Raw genomic sequence first — 20,366 nt, 5'->3', positions numbered from 1 at the left:
CACGCTCAGCTCAGCTAAAGTTGCATTTTTCTGGTGAAGCTTGATATACAGCAGCCTGTGGTGACCTCCTGACCTTGTCGACACCCAGCATTATTAGAAGGATTTGTGGCTGCAGTGTGCAACAGAACATTCATTAAGCATCAGTGCCCTGCAGCTGCACGTGGGTCTGCTCTGTGCTCCCTTGGGAGGGCAAACAACAAACATGGAAATCTGATTTATGGCCCTGGCCCTCCTCAGCAGGAGAGGGGAATGGCTAGGGCAACGAGAAAATGCTGCAGTGGGAATGACAGGACCTGCCTTAGCTGAAGGTGGCATCCAAAATACGTAACAAAACCAGTACTGGGCCTTCAGTGGGAAAAACTCAGCATGATTGGGATACACATCTGATAGCCATGAATAAATCACTGGGGTTGTATCTGCTCCTTCACTGCCTACCTATAGATATGCTTCAGCTTTGTTCCTATGTTTCTTTTTTATATATGCACAAGTATTCTGCAATAAGAAAGATGGAATTCAGCTCTTCAAGAGAAACATTCCCCCTTGAAGATGCAATATCCTTCCCAATTTAGTGAAATCTCCTACTGCCCAGAGGAAGTAATTCTGTGCTGGTTATGGAAACAGAGTGCCCAGTACTGAATTTCCTCTTCAGAATCCTCTTTGGAAATTGAGGCACCAACTACATAGTGTTTTGCTCAAAGAACTTTCCCAACAGTGGGGTTTGAAGCAGCTTTTGTATACCTTATGGGCCCTGAAGAAGTATGCACTGCATGAAGTACCTGACATCCTTGTGTGATTACAAAGGCTTAACTCTGATTAGCTCTGTGTGGCAGCTCAGCATTGCCAGTTAAGAAAGAGAGAATCAGCTCCTTTTCCCATTAAGACAGGAGGAGTAAAGGAAAACTAACCACCTGCTCTTCTATGTGCAGAGACCCTAATAGATGGGGCTACACTGGGACTCTGTTGCTTCTCTACCCATAGAAGCAACAACATGAGATTTAGACATGCAAGAACATGCCACAGGAAAAAGCACAACCAACATACCTGCTTAGTGCCAGAGGAAGCCTAATGTGCTGGGGAGCTCATGTAGCTTTGAGAAAATAACTCTTGTGCAGCAGCAGGACAACTTATTTTTACCCTCTGAGTGCTTCCATCCTGGCCAGGCTTGGGGATATGACAGAACAGAGGAAGGGTATGAAGCTGACACAGGAGGCTTCCCAGACATTGATGCATCTGTCTGACACAGGAGCACTGTGGGTAAGTCCCTCTGTTTCTCTGCTTCAGTTTCAGTATGTCCAGATTTTGTTCCTGATTTAGGAGAGCTGCCCAGGGAGGGTGTGGAGGCTCCTTCTCTGGAGCTCTTCAAAACCTGCCTGGACACATTCCTGTGTGACCTGATGTAGGTGAACCTGCTTTGGCAAGGGGGTTGGACTGGATGAGCTCTGAAGGTCCCCTCCAGCCCCACCATTCTGTCACTCTATGGCACTGAATAATCTCTGCCATTCTATGGCACAATAATCTCTGAAGTCATGAGAAAGCAAACATCAGGGGGGAATCTGGTGTCACAGGGACCTTGTCTGGGACACTGCCTGGCCCAGCCATGGGAACAAACCTCTACCAGAGCACCACTGCCTTGGCACAAAGGAAAAATGTTCAGGGAGTCAAATGACAGGACACAAGCAGTGCTCTACAATACTTGAGCATATGGGACCCTCTCAGGACTCTCAGCCTAGAAACTCTTAACTCTGTCCCCTACTGAAACCAGTAAAGGAGCTTCACTCAGTACAGCCTGGACAATGGGAGCTTGTCTGTAATTTCTTCTTAGCCCATTTCAGGAAGAACACAGAGCACAAGGACTTCACTTAACAGTTTCTCTGTTCTTCTGTAATGAAAAGCCCTTTGCACTCTTATTCAACTCCTTCCCTCTGCTGATAAAACATTCCATGGGTTTAACATGATTAAGATATGTTGTTGTTCTCCTCCAGTCCCATTTTGAGTTCTCTGGTCCAAAGCCAGGTTTCCATTCTTTTCTTTTTTGCCATTATTTACATGAACTGCTATGACAGAGAACTTCTTTGAAAGCAGTACAAATGGCTGCCACTCTGGCACCTTTAGCAGGAGGAGATAAAATAGTAACCAAACCCACTATGGCCCTTCTCATCTAATTTTCCTCCTTCCTTTTACCACAGGGATACTACAGACCTCCCTGCTGCTGGTCTTGCCTCATGTGAACAGCCATATTCAGTTTGTTGCACCATTTGTTGCATGCAAGAGAGAGGATACCAGACCCAAAGCTCAACAGGCAAATTAAATGGACACATTTTACATGCATGCATTTGAAAACAGGTTTCTCAAAATCTTGTCAAGAGCCATAAAAGAACCTTGATGTTTCCCTTCTCAGGAATGATTTTGGGTCTGATAAATACATGTTTCTGTACAAAGTATCCCAGCACAGCTCTCTAACACTGAAAGGATGCAATTCATTTCTCAGGGATTAATACACAAGACTCCAGTGACAGCTCAAGAGATTACCTGACAGTAGCTTTTGACACAGATTGGAAGCCCCTGCAGAGGAGTATTTTTGGTCTTGTTTTCTCCAAGAAAGTGCAATGGTGTTTATAGCATAAATCAGCCAAATATTATAAATTAGGCAAAGCAAGTGAAATCCCAGAGAAGACAAAGCCATGTGCACTGCCCTTGAATCAGGGTGTCAAACTGCCTGGTCTGCTGCACTTCTGCTGCAACATTATTTCCCCAAATTCCTCTCCCTTCTAGTATAATCAAGATGTGGTTGTTAACAGAGAACTTTTTGAAGCAAAATCCTTTTCAGCTCTTTATCAGATCTCAAGGATGCAAAGGTTTTACACCTCTTCAGTCAAATAGCCCTTAAAAACTATGTGCAGAGTAAAAGCCACCAGTGGATACACCAAAATGCTTCCCCAGAATATAAAGCAAAGCTAAAGATTACAGTTCATCTCCTCTAGAGGGCTGGCTGGGTAAGAGGCACATTCTGTCCACCTCAGCTTGGCTTGTAATAAACATGATGTTCTCTCAAGGAAAAAAAAAGGCACAAAATTCCAAGACTCAGAGCCTCCAAAGAAATGGAATCCAGATGTTGGAGATAACACAGCCCACTGAGAGGCCATAAACAGCTCCTGTTAGAGCATATTTTCACTTCAGCATTTCCAATGGGTCTCATTTAATTACTGTGCACTGTGCACAGTAATAAACCTTCACTGGGCCATGCTCAGTAAATTTGTTAGTCTTGCTCAGAGCATCCATTTACTCATTGCAGATAAATGTTTTTTGACAAGTGAAATCTCTGGGCCCCCCCAGATTTAATTGTCTCTTTCTGGATAGTGCTCTAGCATTCCATGGCATTTGCTTCCTATTGCTTCCCAAAGGGAATCCTCACCAATTACAGCACCAGGTCCTGGCCCAAGATTATTCCTTGCACTCTCATGACATCATCTTACCTGCTCTAGGCTCTCAATATCTGCACGAAACCCTGAGAACAACGGCACTTCCAAGACAGCCATGTTAGAAGATCCAGAGTGCAGCCACCTTCCCATGAGTGCAAGAAGAGAAAGAAAAACAAACAAACTCAGGATCCAAGATAACAAGTGGTACATGGGCAACTCAGGGTGAAGAACAACTGAAACAAACTTCAGAGGAAAGACATACTAAAAGGAGGTGGTGTTCTCTGAAGGACTTGTTGAAAGCCACAGCCTACTTGGTTTTACAAAACCTTCCTTTCTGCTTTTATTCAACAAAAATTAAGCACAACTCACAGAGGGCAGAGATGTGGGAGATGTCCAGGGGAGTGGAGGCACGAAAGTGGAAGCAAGGATCCAGTCTCCTGTGAGGCTGCCTGCCTTATTTTCAAGTAATCACTGAGAAAATGCAGTTGGTAAAAGGAAATAACCCCTTGGAGTGTAAGAAACTTCTGCTCTTTCCTAAGTGGAGGGCTGTAAATGGATTGTGGTGTAAGAGGAATGGCACTTCCCAACACCAGGAACCCAGGGTTCAACCCCAGGCTTTCATAAATGGCCATTTCCCTCCAGCATCTAATTGACACTGAGCAAAGGATCTTTGCTAGTGAGTCAGCAAACTCTCTAGTTACCAGTGTTAGAGAATTCACTGCCTATGGTGGCCTCTGAAATATCAATGGAGACTTCAAAAACACACTGAAATTCAGAGCTCTCACTGCTGAAGTGTGCATAAAAAACATCCCCAACCAAACACCACAGGAATAAGCAGAGAGAAAGTTTATTTGGGCCATTGCAGAAGATTTCCATTTCTTGCAGCAGTCACCAGTGTAACAGAACAGCCAGAACAATGCTCCTTTTCTCCACATTCACATATGGTCAGCTCTAAACTATCCCTCCTTGGCAGCCTACCTGTTTGCTGCTTAGTTGTACCACCAAGACAATGAGCTTGGACCCTGGAGAGCTTATTAGCTCATAGCCAGCACTGAGAAAACATAGCACACACCTTCCAGGACCAAGTGGGACAAATTTGAACTGGCTCCTGGGGGCTACTCAGAGGCCTCTCTATGGCTGCTGGGCTGAGTTTGCTGAAGCTCCACACAGAGCTGGGCTGGATGTAATGCTGCACCCAAGCTCATACACTCACAGCAGCATGAGAAGGTCTGTAGTCAGATCCAGTTACGTCTAAGACAGCTCAGGGCTGACAGCCTCCCAGAGGCTTTAGGTCTTGTTAGTAGCAACCTAACACACCATTCTCCCTAAAAAAATCCATCAGTACCCTCTTATCTGCATTTTTTCCTCTTCTGTTATATACCACAACCCTCTATTTCCAATCCTGTTTTCTCCCTAACTCCTCAAAAGTGTCCCAAGGGCTTCACTGAGCATGACAACACTTCAAACAATTACATTCTGAAGACCACTCCCAGCTCAAAATGTTTCAGTTGTCATCCTTAGATGCACTCCTTGCACTGCCCAGGCAAGACAACAGAGGAGTTAAAAGAGCAGCATCACAGAAAGAAGGGCAGGAAAGGGAAGATTTCATTTGCTTATGTTTTCTTTCCAAGCAATCAATCTCCTTGGACTGGGCTTCCTCTCAAAGTTCTGTCTTTGCTCCAGCAATTCCCAGGGCAGAAGTTTCAGAACTAACAACAGACAGGTTGTGTTGATGCAGGGCAGCTTCAAGGGACTGCCAAGCCTTTATAAGCCTAGCTCCCCATCACAAACTCCAGTGCTTAGGCAGGGGGAGAAGAGGTTGAGAAAGTGATACTGTGTTATACACAGTCAGATTGACCCTAGCAAGCTTTTGGGCAGGAAGAATTCAGCTAGCCCCTGGATTTCACAGGCTTGGAGCAATTGGCAGTAGCAGGTCTGGCAGCTACATGACCACACGAGCAAGGGGCAACTATGTTGACAAAGACAACAAGATCTCATCTTTGCCTGGATGCTGCAGTCACTGTATGGCACTGCTTCTGCAGGAAGGAAGGGAACAGAAACTGAGAGCAGAGAGTTTCCCATTTCCATGAGTTACATCTGAGCTGTTCACTTGACTTCTGCCATTTGAGTGAAGCTGTAGCCTCAGCACCTGCCCTGCTCCTGGTCAGAGACACACAGTATGCATTTCTTGGGAATGGTTTGTTCTGTTAAACAGTAGGATGCTGCCAGCCCATTTGCTTCAGCTGTGGCTTTCCCTTTTTGGGGCCAACTTTCCAACAACATCCTTTAAAATCCAAACATTTTGTACAGAGATCAGCAGCTCCTGGTAACTGCAGCAATACTGTTTACACAAAAAGTGTATGTGCACTGGATACAGCTCAGAAACTATTCTTGCTGCTGTTTGTCTATAAGCAAGCTCCTTCTTAATACCTTGAGTTTCCCAATCTCCCAAATGAAAAAGAACTTCTAGTACCTTTGCAAAGTGCTTTGAATAAGAAAACTCAAATATTAAAGTCTACTCAATAATATCTGTGAAATTATCAACACACTGAAGGCATTACTTAACCAGCTGAAAGGATTTGGCTCTTTTAGGCTTTTAAAGAGACTGAAGACCTAAAAAATAATCCAAAACTTCTTATTTTCCCCCAACACAAGCAAATATCACCCAATTTGTCTTCTTTGGAGAGGCAACAACGAAAGTTAACAATAGAAACCCAAGGTTTCTCTACCTTTGACAAACATTTAGCACTAGAATTGTTAACAGCAGCAGGCAATGCTTGTGAATGTCCACACAAAAAACCTGTTCTACAACCCACAATTATGGCTGAAATTCTGCATGAGAGGTATCTCAAACATCTCCCTGTTTGAGACAGGGACAGTGCAGCAAGGCAGAAGTTGGTATTTCTTCTGTATCAACGAATGTATCAGTATGGACCATCAGCAAACTACATGGTCTCTGAAAAGCAGGCAGGTCATGATGCAGATTAGCATTTCCTACCTAGTGCATGTCTCCAGGATGACTTTGTACTCCCGATGGTCCTGATCTGCAGCTGGGTCATCGTCATCCCCCAGTGCCCTCTCTCTGTGCAAGGCTTCAGAGCGATTCTCGTCTTGGGAGACAGATCGCAGACTTGGAGCTTGAAGATGCTCTGACTTTGGCTCCTTCAGGTTAACCAGGAGCTGGAAAGCTGGTTTGGCAATAGGATCAGGTACATTGTAAGTGACATCAATCTGTAGCAGAAAGGGTGGGGGAAACCAAAACAAATGAGGATGGTTTATTAGACTCCCATGTTTCACAGCATCCACATAGGTTCCCTAAAGACCAGTATAAGCACCATATCTCTTCAGAGAGAGATATGGCACAGACAGAAGCAACAGAGGCTTCACAACACAGTTATAGACAGGAAAAGCTGTACCACAGTAGATTCACCTTAGTACAATCACATTTACTTCCATGAATTGAAGCATATTATATAATTACTCTGAGAGAAAGTCCAAGTGTAACTCCTGCCTCATAGCAAACTGAGATTAGAAAAGTAGCAGATAGAATGTGAGTTTACAGATCATCTGCTCACATACTTTCTCCAGTCTCATGGCAACTTTACCTGCATCAGACAGCAGCCTTCACCTTTGGCACTCACAAACAGTCCTGTGGGAATACTGGGGATCTAGAGAGAAACCACAGTTAAGACACAGACACTCAGAAAGGAAATGAATATCAACTTCAGCTTTATTCTGTGCAAAACATCTTTCCAGTTATAAAGGAGGCTGCAGAAGGGAAGTGACTATGGCTTACTCTTTTCAGACACATGTATTTAACAATGGTAGCAGCATTAAATAAGCATCAGGCATTAGTTACGGTGAAAATGCCTTTGAGTGCTGTCACCCAGTCATAAAACCCCAGAAAGTCCCAAGATCTCAGTGTTTAACTTGTACTTTTACCATTGCTGAGCTTATCAGAGCTGTGATTCAGAACCCATTTCATATGGATTGCTTGAAAAATGTGGCTCTGTAAACAGCAGATCACCTACCACTGCAGTCTGGAGGACTTTTTTATTCATCTTGTTAAGTTCAAATGTCTCTTGGTAGTCTAGATTAGTAGAAGCCAAAGAAATGGTAAGGTTGACTCCTCCAACATAAGAAAGGATAGCATATTCAGCCAGAGCCTGCAGGGCTACACACGTGTCCTAGGGATCAGGAGAGGTAGAGATGAGAATAGTGAAGAATACAGGAGCATAATAAACTTGCAAACAAACACTGTGCTGTACAGTCATCAGCTTCTGGTAGCAGAATCTTCTTTATTCATTCAGATAGCAAAGGAAATATCATCTTTTGTTCACTTTTGCTGTCAAAGGCATCTGTGAGGATAAAACTCTGTGTTCCTTTCAAACTACCAGCCTGAGAAGGAATCAGTAAAGAGCACTGGAAAGTTCTTCTTCTTTTCTTCTTCGGTTTCTGTCTAGACTCTAAACACAAACTCTTCATTGACCACTGATGGATCAGCTGATTTCTACAACTGGTTACTCATGCATTGAAGCCACTTTTCTCAGAGGTAGCCCACCTGAGTAGATGAGAATCCTCCAAGTGCATTCCTTTGCTGTGAAAGCCATTTCACTACTGGAAGCGCAGAGGCCACATCTCCTAGGAGCGTGTATGTCAAAAGAGCGTAAGATGTCATTTCCACCTCTGCAGAAACAACTGGAAAAGAGGGGGGAAGTATTAAAAAAACCAAAAAGCCACCTGGGAGTGAGAATCTAGAGATGGTTCAGTGAATATTCATTAGCAGCAAAAAATACTAAGTGTCTGTAGAAGTAAACACTGGAAGAGGAAAATGAAGTTCAACAAGATATCTGCACTCCAGGTGCATCACCTACCAAAGATATCTCTGCTTCCAACATCAGCTTTCTTTCACACAATGGATAACCTTCTTTCTACTTGACTGTATCCCATAATTTCTCCCCTACTCCAGCTCTACTTTGCTGCTCCCCATTTCTGTATTCCTGAAGATTTTCATACCATATCCAATCAGATCCCTCCTGAACGTCGGTGCACTTACATCACACCAGACAAGTCGATGGCTTTAAGTGACTTGAAATTGTGGCATCATTCACTGTTGTAGTGGGTTTGATATCTTAAGTCTAGGAAATCAGATGAAATGCCAGCAACTGCAAATAAAACCTGAGTGCACCATGCCTAGGTCCATTTGAAAGTACAAAGCTAAAGAGCTCTAAAAAAAATGTATTTGACTTCTCTCAGATTTCCATTTCAAATGAGTCCTCCCTGATGGAATTCCCTACAGCTCTGACTCTTCTGTGTTCCTACAGCTCTGACTCTCTTGTGTCCATACAGCTCTTACTCTTCTGTGTCCCTCCAGCTCTGACTCTCTTGTGTCCCTCCAGCTCTGACTCTTCTGAGTCCCTACAGCTCTGACTCTTCTGAGTCCCTACAGCTCTGACTCTTCTGAGTCCCTCCAGCTCTGACTCTTCTGTGTCCCTCCAGCTCTGACTCTTCTGTGTCCCTCCAGCTCTGACTCTTCTGTGTCCCTCCAGCTCTGACTCTTCTGTGTCCCTCCAGCTCTGACTCTTCTGTGTCCCTACAGCTCTGACTCTTCTGAGTCCCTACAGCTCTGACTCTTCTGAGTCCCTACAGCTCTGACTCTTCTGAGTCCCTACAGCTCTGACTCTCTTGTGTCCCTACAGCTCTGACTCTTCTGTGTCCCTCCAGCTCTGACTCTTCTGTGTCCCTACAGCTCTGACTCTTCTGAGTCCCTACAGCTCTGACTCTTCTGAGTCCCTACAGCTCTGACTCTTCTGAGTCCCTACAGCTCTGACTCTCTTGTGTCCCTACAGCTCTGACTCTTCTGAGTCCCTCCAGCTCTGACTCCTCTGTGTCCCTACAGCTCTGACTCTCTTGTGTCCCTCCAGCTCTGACTCTTCTGTGTCCCTCCAGCTCTGACTCCTCTGTGCCCCTCCAGCTCTGACTCCTCTGTGTCCCTACAGCTCTGACTCTCTTGTGTCCCTCCAGCTCTGACTCTTCTGTGTCCCTTCAGCTCTGACTCTTCTGTGTCCCTTCAGCTCTGACTCTTCTGTGTCCCTCCAGCTCTGACTCTTCTGTGTCCCTCCAGCTCTGACTCTCTTGTGTCCCTACAGCTCTGACTCTCTTGTGTCCCTGCAGCTCTGACTCTCCTGTGTCCCTCCAGCTCTGACTCTTCTGTGTCCCTCCAGCTCTGACTCTTCTGTGTCCCTCCAGCTCTGACTCCTCTGTGTCCCTACAGCTCTGACTCTCTTGTGTCCCTGCAGCTCTGACTCTCCTGTGTCCCTCCAGCTCTGACTCTTCTGTGTCCCTCCAGCTCTGACTCTTCTGTGTCCCTCCAGCTCTGACTCTTCTGTGTCCCTCCAGCTCTGACTCCTCTGTGTCCCTCCAGCTCTGACTTTTGTGCCACTCACTGTCTTTCTAAAACTGGAGCAAAAATTAGAGATAGCTGGGGGTGAAAAGACAGTCCTGTCCTGACATCTAGCTCTGTCTCTCACTTGCTCTTAGCCAGCTCTTTCAACATAACATGACCTGTCTTTTATGAGCTCTCAACTGGAGCCTGCTCTGACTGATTGCTGTTTTCAGAATCCCTTGTTTTATACAAGCCATTCACTAGAACACACACAGGCTGCAGCCTGCTGTTCCAGTCCATTCCCTATCTCTGCCTTTGCAGTCCAAGTACCTGATTGAGAGAGGCCATCATTGAATCCCATGAAGGTATCTTCATCAGTAACAAGAGTTCCCATCAAGCTCCAGTGTGTAAAGCCATCTAGAAAAATAGAGTGGTGGAAGATGTATGTTATAGCAGCAGGACTGCAGCTAAGCCTGTATATGGGCAGAATCAAATCCTGCTTTTGCACTGACTCAAAGAACAGATTCATGCCCTGAACTGCACTGTCCCTTCCTTTGGACAAGCATCCCCTGGCAAAAAGCTCCCTTTGCAATGTTTAAAGATGGCTCAATGTGACAAATTAGATAACTCTCAGGAGTTTGGATTAAAATACCCCACCAGGGAATGTGATGTGTTACAAAGCAAACTGTCATGATGACAGGCAAGATACTGCAGAGCCTCTGGTACACTTGCCTGCCTTCACCATCAGCTACACGTGCAAGCTGGTGTGTAAGCTGGGGTGCAGTCTGAGATACTCAGCCCTCGTTGCAGAGAGTCAGAAAAACTCTTGCCTTAGAGTCAAATCATGCTGTGAGGAAGACCAAATCTCACAGGCTCTGTCCTCTCCAGTGACTCAAATGCATCATTCAAGTTGCAAGGGCTATTTAATTGCTTCTGTAAGAGGGTTGCCAAGTGAGGGACTGGCCAGGCTGGAGGGAGGCAGAGTACCTTGTGTAATAGCCATGCTGTTCATCTTCCGCAGCACCACAGCAGCAGAGGGGCTGTGCAGCAGTGTCAGGGCATATGCAGTCAAGGCAGTAGTGTAGGGGTCTTCTGCTGAATACAAGTTGGATTCTAAGAAGTGTTTTGCTTTGTCAACAGCTCTTCTTTCTTCCTACATTTAGGAAAAAGAGACATATTACCAGTCTCTTTATCTCAGAAGTTAGAATCACTTTATTCCTCATTACTTTGTGTCCACTAGAAAAAAGCCCCACACTAACAAGGCAGGAGAGCTGCATTTTCCTCTCTGCAGAATGACACTACCACTTCCCTTCCTTAAGAAAAGCCATCATCATAAATTCAAAAAGAAATAAACCCAAAAGGAGCAAATGGCATAGCAAGAATGATCCCAACTAACATGGAGACACCCTTATTCTCCCCTAAAGCTGGAGAAATGTCGTGCCCCTGCAAGGCAGCAGATGAGCAGAGCAGGAGTGAGCTCTCTCCTGTGTGTTTGATTGTGTTCCTGACACTCTGGAGCGTCTAGCAGACGCCAGAGGATAATAAAGGCCAAGGTTCCCAGCAGTCCCTGCAGCCAACAAACATGTTTTATTAACTCCCTCAATGACCTCACCACGCAGGAACGTGCCTCTGATAATTTATAGAAACAATTTAATTGGACTTGATGTAATTTGGTTTCTTTTGATTTCCCTGTGGCACTAACCTTCCCTTCCTCATTTCCTAGCTAAGATCATTAGTAACACTTGCAAATCTCCACTAGGAAAACGATTAGATCCACACAAACTGCACTTCAAGCAAAGAAAAATGCTGGGGCTGACTTGACACACGGCAGCTTAGAGAAAGCTCCAGCAGCGCTTCTCAGAGCAGGGCACTGCTGACAGGGAAACAGAAAGTTCCTCCATGAGCACTGGAGGATTTGATAATATTGGAGATCTTTTAGGGTTTAATAAGATTTCAGGTCTGCCACTCCAACAGGGACTGGGGGTTTGGGGGCATCTGCTCACAGCAACAGCAGGGTCTCATTCTTCAAGCTCTACAGGGATGCCAGAGACGACCAGAGTTTCTGAACACATCCAGCTGGTTGCCCTGTCTGTTTCAAAGTCCCCACAAACTCACTGGGGTTTGCCTGAGCAGGAGATCCTTTTGTTTGAGCACAGATCACCAAGACACCCTGCACCATCCACACTTCTCTTTTGACCTTCCAGTTCCTCTCCCACCAGCCTGGCGGGTCAGGAGCGAGGGGAGAGCCGTGTTCAGGGCTTGTCCAGCGTGGACATTTCCCCAGTGACAGTGGGAAAGTTTAACTCTGATGTTATCTGAGCATCTCCATGCTAGCAAAATTGCATGCAAGTAAAAATACAAGCCAGGGGAGGAGCATTGTTTTTACTGTGAGTTTTAAGAAGGGATCTCTCAGGTGTTGGTTATTCTGGGAGTGGTGGTTTTGCCTTTAAAAATACCCAGGGTAACTGCAGGGCCCAATGGAGCCATTCCTTCCTTCTCTAGTGTTCCTGTTCTGTCTCATTACAAAGATGAGAAACATTTTTCTCCAGAGTCTTCAATCCAGCATATTGCAGGAGTGTTGCTCTTCAAAGATGCTGTAACCTAATAGCAGCAGCACTTTGGCCACTGTAGCAAAAGCAGATAGCAGAAGTTTCTGAGTCCTCAAAGCTAATGCAGCCCTAGTTCAACTGCTCTTAGCACTAAGCTAGCTAGTTTAAGGGGTTTTTCGAGTATGTACAGACAAACTATCAGTATCTGCATAGGCTGCAATCACACCTTGAAATTACAAGGCAGAAAACAGGGGGTTTTCAGCCATTTCTGGGAGATGGGATTGCAAGGAAGAGTTTTGCTCTGGTAGAATAATTCTTGACCTGATGGCTGAAGGATGGGACATCACCTTCAGTAACTTGAGAACAGATTCCTTAACTTCAGAATAGAATCATAGAATGGTGGGGGTTGGAATGGATCTTTAGAGCTCATCCAAGTCCAACTCCCCTGCAGAAGCAGCTCCCACCTAGGTCAAGTTGCACAGGAACGTGTCCAGGCAGGTCTTGAAGAGCTCCAGGGAAGAAGCCTCCACACCCTTCCTGAAATGTCAAGGCTTTCCAACAGCCTCTGTTACCTGGGTGCTATTGTTCTAGTGAGTACAGAATATTCAAGAATGAACAGCAGTAAAATGAAGTTAAAAAACAAAAGAGACTTTAGTTAAAATAACTGTCATGATCTACATGTCCTAAACTGTTGTTACCTCAGAAGTGACACCTGTTTCCAGAAGAGATGCAACCACATAAGCTGTGAGGGAGATCTTACCATGGATTCCACCCTGGAGGGCAAACAAACACAAAGCAGTAGAGGAAAAGTGAGAAAAGGATGCGGGACAAAAAGACTCCTGAAGTAAGGCAGATAATATGCAACAACTGTAAGAGAAGCTGTGGCATCACAGAACTTCTTTTCCTTTGCAAATAAGGAGTATGAAATTTAGGAACTTGACCCAATGTTCCCTAGCAAAAGCCTGAGAACACAATGTACACAACTTCATCCATGAAGACATCACAGCATGGTGGGGGTTGGAAGGGACCTTTAGAGCTCATCCAGTCCAGCTCCCCTGCCAAAGCAGCTCCCACCTAGATCAGGTCACACAGGAACGTGTCCAGGTGGGTTTTGAAACACCCAAGAAGGAGCCTCCACACCCTCCCTGGGCAGCCTGGGCCAGGGCTCCCTCACTCAAACACTCCAAGAGTTTTTCCTTAAGTGGAACTTCTTGTGTTCCAGCTTCTGTCCATTGCCCCTTGTTTTGTCACTGGACACTACAGAAACAAGTGCTGTCCCAACCTCTTGATAAACACCTTTTAAATACTTCTGAGTGTTAATGAGATCCCCCCTGAGTCTCATCTTTTCCAAGCTGAACAGCCCCAGATCCCTGCAGCTTTCATAGACTCATAGAATGGTAGGGTTGGAAGGGACCTTTAGAGGTCATCCAGTCCAACCCCTGCAGAAGCTTTCCCTCGTAAGAAAGTTGCTCCAGTCCCCTGAGATGACTCTGAAGTGTTTTGCAAGACTTGACCCCTTGCTTTCCATTCTCTTGGGGCAGCACACAGACACATCCTGATTGAACTGGGGTTTTTTCCTCACGCTCTCCAGACTCTTCCTGTGCTATTCTGACCTTCCAAGTGCAACATGACTATCAGCTCCAAGGGAACTGCATCACTTCATGCTTTGACAGTAACTTTCAAAATGCTCCTATTGTATGATTTTGCATCTCTATAGCTTTTACCTGAATGTCCTTATTTAGTATCCTGCCCATAGCAGGAAAAGAACCATCTTCTTTCTGATGCTGGATGATCCAGTCTTTGGCAGCTGACAGCTCTTTTGGGTCAATGAAAATAAACCCACGAGACTGTGCAAAGGACTTGAGGACAAAAGCTGTGAGCCTGGAAACACAAATTTATCATCTTTATTGAGAAAATCGATTCAGATTAATGTATGAGTAAGAGGAAAACAACACTCTTCAAAAGCTGAAGTCTTCAGCACCTTGTTGGGGAAACTCAATTGCTAAAAAATATAAGGGTGCATAAAAGCAGCTGAACACTGTCCAGGTTTGTGGATAAGAACAAGATTAAGGGTCAACAAATTAAATTGAAAAGAATAACTGGAAGATATATTCACCTCAGCACTGACACACTCTGTGGTTCAGTTCCCTGTTTATGGGTGTTCAGCTGCTACCCAAACTGTTAAAGCTTGTAAATGAGGAATCAATATTCTTATAAACATGCCATTTGTAAAGAAAGGACAGGAGTACATATTCCAATTTTGTTACTGTCTTAAACCCAGGAAAAAAGGGAGATCCAGACCCATTGCTGAAGTCTGAAGCTGTGTTAGGCTTTATATAGACTCAAGGCTTAAGAAAGCAACAGAAGTGGTTTTGGAATTCTAAATCTCTGACATGCAGCAAGTGTGAACTCTGGCCAGCTTTGGGGGATTGAATCATTCTTTTTTACAAGCCTCTGAGGAATGGGAGGGTTAAAACCATGCTGCCTGGCAGGGCATTTTTCAAGTGTTAAGTAATTCTGTGTCACCATATTTTACATCTAGGGACTGGGAGATGCCAGATCTGAGATAAAAGTTTATTATCTCAGAAACAGTGAGGCAGCAGCATTGTAGAGGTTTTACTTCCCCTCAGATGAGCTGCATGGAGAAAATCAGTTTAAAGTAAAACACAGAGCAGATGGAGAAGCCAAGTGACAGCACAAGAAAATGAATGAAGACAAGAATCTACAAAATCTGAGACATTTTAGTCAAATAACATGCTAATGTGAAGTCATGTACAGCCTTAAAGGCTCTCAGGGTTTCCTAAAAGGGATATTAGTGAGACAAGCTGATTTCTCAGTTTCATGATTTCTGGTTCTCATATTGTTTGACTCAAAGTCCTGCAGGTCAGTTCTGAAGGCATGAATGCATACTGCTCCCTTTCATCCTGAGGGGATAGAAAGTACTTGGGAGAAAGATTTCTTTGGGCTTTTCTGGGCTGGTTTTAGTGGTGTTTTTTTTCTTCCTACCCTGATAGAAGCCTCCCACTTCTAGAGACAGCAAGTTTCTCTGAACATGCCTCAGGTGAAGCTCCATTCCCTACTGGAACAAGGTGTTTAAATGCTTCACACATCACTACTCCAATTCCAGTAGAGCACACACTTAACTAGAATCCCTGTGCCTAAAGATGTGGCTTTATTAACTGCCCCTGAGTGTTGAAACACCTATAATACACCTCCCAGTGCAGTGTGAACACTCATCAGCATTGAAACTGTAAGTCTATAGCCATGGGGTATTATCTCTATTCTCTACTGTATGTGCAATACCACGATGGAAGCTGGAAAACTACTCTTCTTTCCTTGCCAGTTGTGTATTTTTCCCATTTAGCAAACACTGACTTTTCTAAGTCCATTTTAAATAGCAACTCACCACATGCTCCCCGAGGAATCCCTCTCGCCAAAAGCACTGTATGAACCATCTTGTCTCTTGTAGGTCAGCTGGCGCTGGTAGCCTGGAAGTCACAGAAGAATCGGGGGAGTCCAAAATCCTCACACAGAGAAAAACCAAGTATTTAAAGTGAATGAAGACTCAGACCATCTGGCACTAGTGTAAGGGATTCTGCTGCCCGAGGGCATCTCTTACTCTGCTTTGAGTGACAGCCAGCTCTGTGTACATGTGCTGTAGCCTATCCAGAAATCCACTGAGGCTAACATCTGTGAGACCACACTCCTGCATTTTGTCCAGTAAATAAAGCCATTAAACCCCTTTGAAAAGGTGTACTATTAAGAGAAAGATTTTTACTGAAGCCTGCAGCCATTCTCCTTCCACTTTGCTGAAAGCACTGTGCAGATGAATGGTTTTTTCCTTTAACAGTACAACTGGATTCAGACTTTTCTTCAAAGCTCTTACTGCCATGTTATGTTAAGTTGTCCCAAGCAACAGCTGTGATCTTGATGTGTCTGAACATTTCCTGGCTATTAGGGCTGGTCTTACAAGGCTTGCTTTAGACAACTATTAACTACAACTATTAATGCTGAGGGTAAGAATTTCCTACCAAAATGTCTTCTGAGATTGAAGAATTTCAAAAAGCTGGACAAAAAGCTCTTCCTATTAGGGAAACAATTTGCTTTTCAAACCTGTTTGTCTTTTAACCTTAAACTGCCCATCCTAATAAAGCCCCTGAACTGAAGAGAACACAGAACACACACTTTGATAAAGCTCTTAAATGTGCAGCAGGATCATACCTTTCAGAATGGGTGTTTCTGATACAGACATATGTCAAACCTGCAAGGAGATCATGGCAAAGACCTTTAGTTCCCATGTAATTCTCCCCTACATGAACAGGCAATTGATTCCACACCACATGGCCCTTCTATGCCAGTGGATCACTTTTTCATTTCCAGAGGCAAAGTCTCTTTGACCTCTCCAGATACAGGCAGCTCCACAATCCTCAAGGAAGGGCTGCCCATTTCTCCTACACTTTTTCCTGTTGCTTTGTAGCCTTCTGATGCTTGTAGGGAATGCAGGTAGCATGGTTCAATAAACAGGAGGAACAAAGGCCTAGATATTAATGATGCCTGTTATAAAAACAGCTCTGAGAGCTGTGGGACATGCACAGGGGTTCACTTCCAGTGCACTGAACAAATGAAGTACTAATATTGTCATATCAGTCTAATAATTTTCTCTGTTCTTCTATTTGATGTTCACTTTGACTAATGCTTCATTGCTCTTGTATTTATTCCCCATTGCTTGCCAGGCTGATAGTGGCAAAGACTTTATGTCTTGCTACTTCTGGAATCTTCTGTTTTTCTAAACACTTCTCTAGGTGCTTGGACTCATTGGAGAGGTTTCTTCTAGGATTCACTTTTCTAGTTTTCACCTGTTCACCTGCTTTTGTAGAACTGCCTTGTGGGCAAGTAGAAAAATTAGTGACTACTTTAGGTCAGTCACTTCTAGGGATTAAGGAATACATGGGAATTGTTGAGTATCAGCATTTTATCATGAATAACTAGGTGATGAAAAAGTTTTCTGGCTTGGTAAGTCACAAAGTCTTCTGGAGTGAGCAAACAGATTTTCCCCATCTAAATGTTGTATTTGGCAGGGCTCCAATAAACACAGAGAAGTTTAAAACTCTTGAGGATTCCTTCTGTAAGGGTTAATTAGCAGGCAGAGTTTGGAGACAAAACCTTGGAAGGTTTATAGATTCATAAAAAGAAACAAAAGCAAGTGATACTGCAAAGGAAACACTGACCCCTGCTATTAAACAATTCCCTTTGTCTTACTGCTATCAGTGAGCTCAAAAAATTACATGTGAAATGATTGTAGCCAAAGGAAGCAGCACTGGGCTTTTGCTGCTGAATGCAAGAAACATATTACATCTTACATTTTACATTTTCAGAGGAGAACCACCTAATCCTGTCACCTCTGATTTCATGACATGACTATCGTCTGACTCACACAAAAGACAGCTTTATCCCTTTGGGTTTTAATGATCCCTGAATCCTTGCTTGTCCTGAGAACTGTACTTGGTTATAAAAGTATTTTGCAAGTGGCTCTTCCCAAGGAAATGCTGAGAAAAACACTGCATGAAGTGCTAAATTGCTTTGAGCTGGTTAGTGAGATAGGACAGGATGCTGAAAGCACAGATACAAGCCTCTGTTAGATGGCTCTAAGTTAATGACTTTGGGTACCAACTTCTAATCTTGAGTATGATGTTACTAAGAAAATACTCTGAAAAAGAGAAGAGATACGTCACAGGGAAGTGACTATAGTGCTGGAAAGACAATTTCTAAATGAGGCAAAAATCCTCACAGAGACTTGCACCAAGTTCAGTTTCCCTCTCCTTGCTTTTCTGAAATGTCTAAATCTACCTATTGAAAAAAAGAGAAACAAATCAATAGGCATGTAAACTAGGAGTTACTGAGGGGAAACACAGGCCCATATCAAGGGAAAACATCTTGCCATCCAAATCTGTTACCCTGTGAGATTACCCTATAAGAAATGATAAATTCTCATCCCTTGGGATACTCTTGTGGAGAAGAGACAGTGTGATACTAGTAAAAGTCTCCTCTAACTTACAAGCTTTTCCTCCTTCTATAAACTCCAAGTTCAATGAGTTACCTTGAACAAGGTAATCAGTAGCTTCACTCTCCACCTCATGACTGAGTTGTTTGGTTTTCTGCAGGTATTTCAGGACAAAAACATTAGGAGCAAAATGGATCATGTTCTGCTCCCCACATCCGAACGGTAATCGCAACAGGTTGTCCAAGTTGTTCAGTGTAGGACCCATCACATCTCCTGTTTGAAAAAGAAGAGATGTGTTCAGCATCAAGGAATCAGGTTTTCCTTCCTTTTCATGTCTTATGATTAAAATCCACCTGACTACAGCAATTTCTACCAGCTACATAGAGTTAACTCAAGCTGTATCACAACTTGAAAGTCCTTAAAGAGCCAAGACTCAACATTTGAAGTTCTTGCTGGAACATTCCAGAGTCTGATTATCCATGACTCCCCAATTTACTAGTTTAAAACCCAGTCAGCACAACTAGTGATTAAGTTGACCATGAGCAATATGAACTCTAGCAGACAGTGCCTCTGCAAAGCCCTCAGATCGTTATCAACTAATTATTTGGCCCAGAGTTAATATCTTATAACTGCCTATGACTATCTCGTCTAGTAGTACTCAAGTACTGGTCAGAAACAACTAACTGCTGGATCATCTCTTCATATTTGACAACTGGTACCTAGTGATACCTCCTTAGAATGGATACCTATTATTGAAGCTGTAGCTCTTTCGGATCCTGGAATTATGTTGTGGGGAACTCCAAGAGTAAATGCTTCATTGTGATTTTCATCAGTCTCTTCTTTCCTCCAAATTTTAAACTCTCCCATTGACCCCCAGCCTGTGGAAAAGCCAATGTACTTCACCTCAAGCTGTTTGGGGACTGTCCACTCCACAATAATAGACTCATTTAGCACCCGAGAACCATGGCCAACCTGAAAGGAACAAAAAACCATGCAGTTCCAAGAACCCAACACATGAAGTCAGTCTGCCACGTGTCCTTAGACCTAGTAACTTAGGTATGCATCAGAGAACACTGCAGATAGATCAATACCTTTCTCTTCCTCACCCACAAAACAATCCAAGGATGTTTAATGAGAATCCACAGGTTTGACCTCCAAGGCCTTCAGCACACTTAACATTAAAAACATTGAAGACTGAGGTGCTGAGAACATAATGCAGCAGGTAGATGTGTTGTGATTCAAACAGCCTGGGCGAGGCTTAAGATAGAAAAAAGCAACAGAAACGAAGCTTTCGCCTTCTACAAGGCTAGTGAAAATCTGCTGTATGCCTGCTCAAAGTCTACTTAAGAAAGCAAGATACTTCCAGACCATGACACAGAGAAATTCACTACCTGAATAATTCCATTTTTCCAGCTGATCCAGAAGCTGCGGAATTCATCCCAGGAGAGGATACCAGCCGTGTCCCTGCTGACCACCGCCTCACCCATTTTGCTTATGGAAATCCATGTTTTAGTATTGTGATGTCCACCAATAACAATCTCAGTCATCTCAGCCATGTCATGTGGACCAGGGGACAAGGCCAGGTGAGCATCATTGTGTGCTTTCACAGCAATGTCAAAGTGTGTCATCTGGGCAGGTTTCTGCATGTATTGGTACTCATATTTGTTAGGTGTAGAAATGTGTATTTTCTCTAGTCAGAAAAATAATGGAATGTTGTAAGAATTACAGCTAAGCTCAGATGCTTAAAAAATAACCCATTGCTAACTACTCAAACTGAAACAAACACATCTTTCCTAAGTACACGTTCTTTTTTCCAGCTTCTCTTAAACAAACTGTAAAAGCATACATGGATGTTTCTTCCCAACTGCTATTTATACCCCCTTCCACTACAGAAGATCCTTCAATTCAAACTGCTCAGCTGGATTTCTTACAAAGTCTGTAAGTGATTTTTCAGTTCTGATCTCGAGGTCAAAAGCATCTCTGTTTAGCTACTGGAGCAAACGTTGAGCTAA

At 43.9% G+C, this 20,366-nt stretch overlaps 1 protein-coding gene across 1 annotated transcript in view; it reads right to left on the bottom strand.

Moving 5' to 3' along the window:
• The window catches only part of CPAMD8 (C3 and PZP like alpha-2-macroglobulin domain containing 8), a 55,950-nt gene that overhangs the window by 10,087 nt on the left and 25,497 nt on the right, over positions 1-20,366 (bottom strand). The window contains exons 24-36 of the mRNA XM_062014926.1: positions 19,746-20,044; positions 19,101-19,326; positions 18,451-18,627; positions 15,760-15,841; positions 14,078-14,234; positions 13,052-13,126; positions 10,792-10,957; positions 10,135-10,221; positions 7,981-8,117; positions 7,451-7,606; positions 7,025-7,087; positions 6,418-6,650; positions 3,474-3,561 (exon numbers count right to left, since the gene is read on the bottom strand). Of these exons, the coding sequence (XP_061870910.1) occupies positions 3,474-3,561; positions 6,418-6,650; positions 7,025-7,087; positions 7,451-7,606; positions 7,981-8,117; positions 10,135-10,221; positions 10,792-10,957; positions 13,052-13,126; positions 14,078-14,234; positions 15,760-15,841; positions 18,451-18,627; positions 19,101-19,326; positions 19,746-20,044 (1,946 nt within the window). The remainder of the gene's footprint in view (positions 1-3,473; positions 3,562-6,417; positions 6,651-7,024; positions 7,088-7,450; positions 7,607-7,980; positions 8,118-10,134; positions 10,222-10,791; positions 10,958-13,051; positions 13,127-14,077; positions 14,235-15,759; positions 15,842-18,450; positions 18,628-19,100; positions 19,327-19,745; positions 20,045-20,366) is intronic.

The sequence above is a fragment of the Colius striatus genome, chromosome 25 (genome assembly GCF_028858725.1).
Source record: "Colius striatus isolate bColStr4 chromosome 25, bColStr4.1.hap1, whole genome shotgun sequence".
Lineage (NCBI taxonomy): Eukaryota > Metazoa > Chordata > Aves > Coliiformes > Coliidae > Colius > Colius striatus.
Note: the sequence above shows the minus strand (reverse complement) of the source record. Positions and strands in the feature narration are given on the sequence as shown.